Source organism: Priapulus caudatus, unplaced genomic scaffold, assembly GCF_000485595.1.
Source record: "Priapulus caudatus unplaced genomic scaffold, Priapulus_caudatus-5.0.1 Scaffold81, whole genome shotgun sequence".
Classification (NCBI taxonomy): Eukaryota; Metazoa; Priapulida; class Priapulimorpha; order Priapulimorphida; family Priapulidae; genus Priapulus; species Priapulus caudatus.
The window spans coordinates 354687-356592 of NW_014577142.1; the positions used below are offsets into that span (position 1 = coordinate 354687).

The 1906-nt window shown below is 47.8% G+C and overlaps 1 protein-coding gene across 1 annotated transcript in view; it reads left to right on the plus strand.

The window, feature by feature from the left end:
• Positions 1-827, plus strand: part of LOC106821662 — a gene marked incomplete at its 3' end in the record, with an annotated part of 9127 nt that extends 8300 nt beyond the window's left edge. The window contains 1 exon segment of the mRNA XM_014826554.1: positions 731-827. Coding sequence (XP_014682040.1) covers positions 731-827 — 97 coding nt within the window.
• Positions 828-1906: the final 1079 nt, after the last annotated feature.

The following is a 1906-nucleotide window of genomic DNA, read 5'->3' on the forward strand; positions in this document are numbered from 1 at the left end:
GGGCGATTAAAATCGGCGTCGACGTGAACGGGCACACGGGCGAATTTTTCGAGCGATTTTAAAATTCGCGGCGATCGGGCGATAAAAATCGCTCGTGTGCCCCTACCTATACACGTACACACACTACAACATAAGTTCGCGTTAGATTTCTTCCACGATAGCGCAACCTGGCCATGCACAAATCTGATGTCCAGTAATATAAGTGAGTAGCCTACACTAACAGGAAAGCTCGCGTGCATGCTTACATTGAGAAGCAATAAGGTGCATCCGATCATGTAGTCCTAGTACCCGCCGGAGACGAGTAAAAGAACAAAATATACTTCATAATATGTGTATAAAAATAAATGTACTTTACCAATGTACATGACTCATGATACTCATGACGTTATATCTCAATTATAGGAATACATACAGTAATATATTACAACTTGACATATTCTCGCTCATAAATATGAATACAGTACAAACGGTGTGATTCTTCTATTTCTATCCATAAATTCGGGTAGAACCCAACGACGGTATCGCTAGTATCGTTTGGATTGTTTAGATGTGACACTATAATGTGCGTTGATATGTACTTTTTCCTTGCTGTATGGCGATATAGTACAAGAAGCATTCGAAACATTCACCTGACCGTGTTATAAATTTTACCTTCTTCTTGCTGAACCACGATGCCAGCATTGATATTTTTAAGCCCCTCTCACCACTTTCTCACCTTCTTCCACTTTAGGCAAAGGCAGCATTAAAAGAGATGCATGATGAATTCATCCAGACTCAGTGTGCGCCGTGCATACAGGAAAAGTGTTCTGCATTCACTAAGCAATGTGGTGAGCCTCCATTTATATTTGTGTACGTCCGTGCGTGCTTGTGTACGTGCGTCCGTGTGTATGTATGTGTATGTGAGTGGTGTAGGCCTATGTAAGCGCTGGCGGGCGTACGTGCATATGCCAGCTTGTGTGCAGTGTTGCGTAAAAAAGAAAGGTATATTTTCTGTTCGCCGGTGCGTGTCTGCACCGGTGTGTGCTAGATCGTCCATATGGTGTTGCAATTTGATTGCCTCACGCACATCAGATGGGTTTTTTTATTGAAAGGTAAAATCGTAGAATCTGCTGAGTCTTTATAAATGTGTGCGTATTCAAATGCAGACTAATCCTACAGATTCCCCAGCTACTGATCATCCAGATCACTGTACCTATTGTAGGACTATCCTATTCGCCTGATGCGTTGTTGACCCATCCTCTCCCGTAGTTATCCCGTATTCGCATGTACGCGTCGTTTACGCTTCCTCTCCCGTAGTTATCCCGTATTCGCATGTACGCGTCGTTCACGCTCGCGACGTTCAGCTCCTCTCCCGTAGTTCATCCGTATCGCAGTCACGCGTTGCATTCACATGGCTCTTCCATCCTACTATCGCATTCCACAGCTGTATACGTACTCCGCGCCCTGTTCCCACGTGGTAGCCCGCTTGTCATTCGTTGTTGCAACGCTAACACGGTCTCTCCTGCAGTGGAGTCGCTTGATCACATAATTCCCTGTGTTTCCGGGACCATCCTCCGTCCACATCCATCACTTGACGCCAGCGTCACGGCCGCTCGATTGCACGTGCTAAAACACACCGGCCCTGACCCGCCGTGGCCCCTCACCTGCGCACATGCATTGACCGCTGTAACCGCACAAGGTCCCACACCGGTCTCACACAGGGTTCCGTGAGAGTTATGCGAGTCACACCGACGCCAATCAGCCCAGAGTGGCTGAGGATTTTCAGCGAAGCAGTGCGCTCAGGCACCAGTTCCAGGCCCAGTTGCCGGCCAGCCACCGCCAGACTGTGCAACAGATCCTTCATATGTGGTCTGCTTTTCCCCCCACTCGTGCCACAGTCCGCGACCAAGATCCACCAACCAGCACC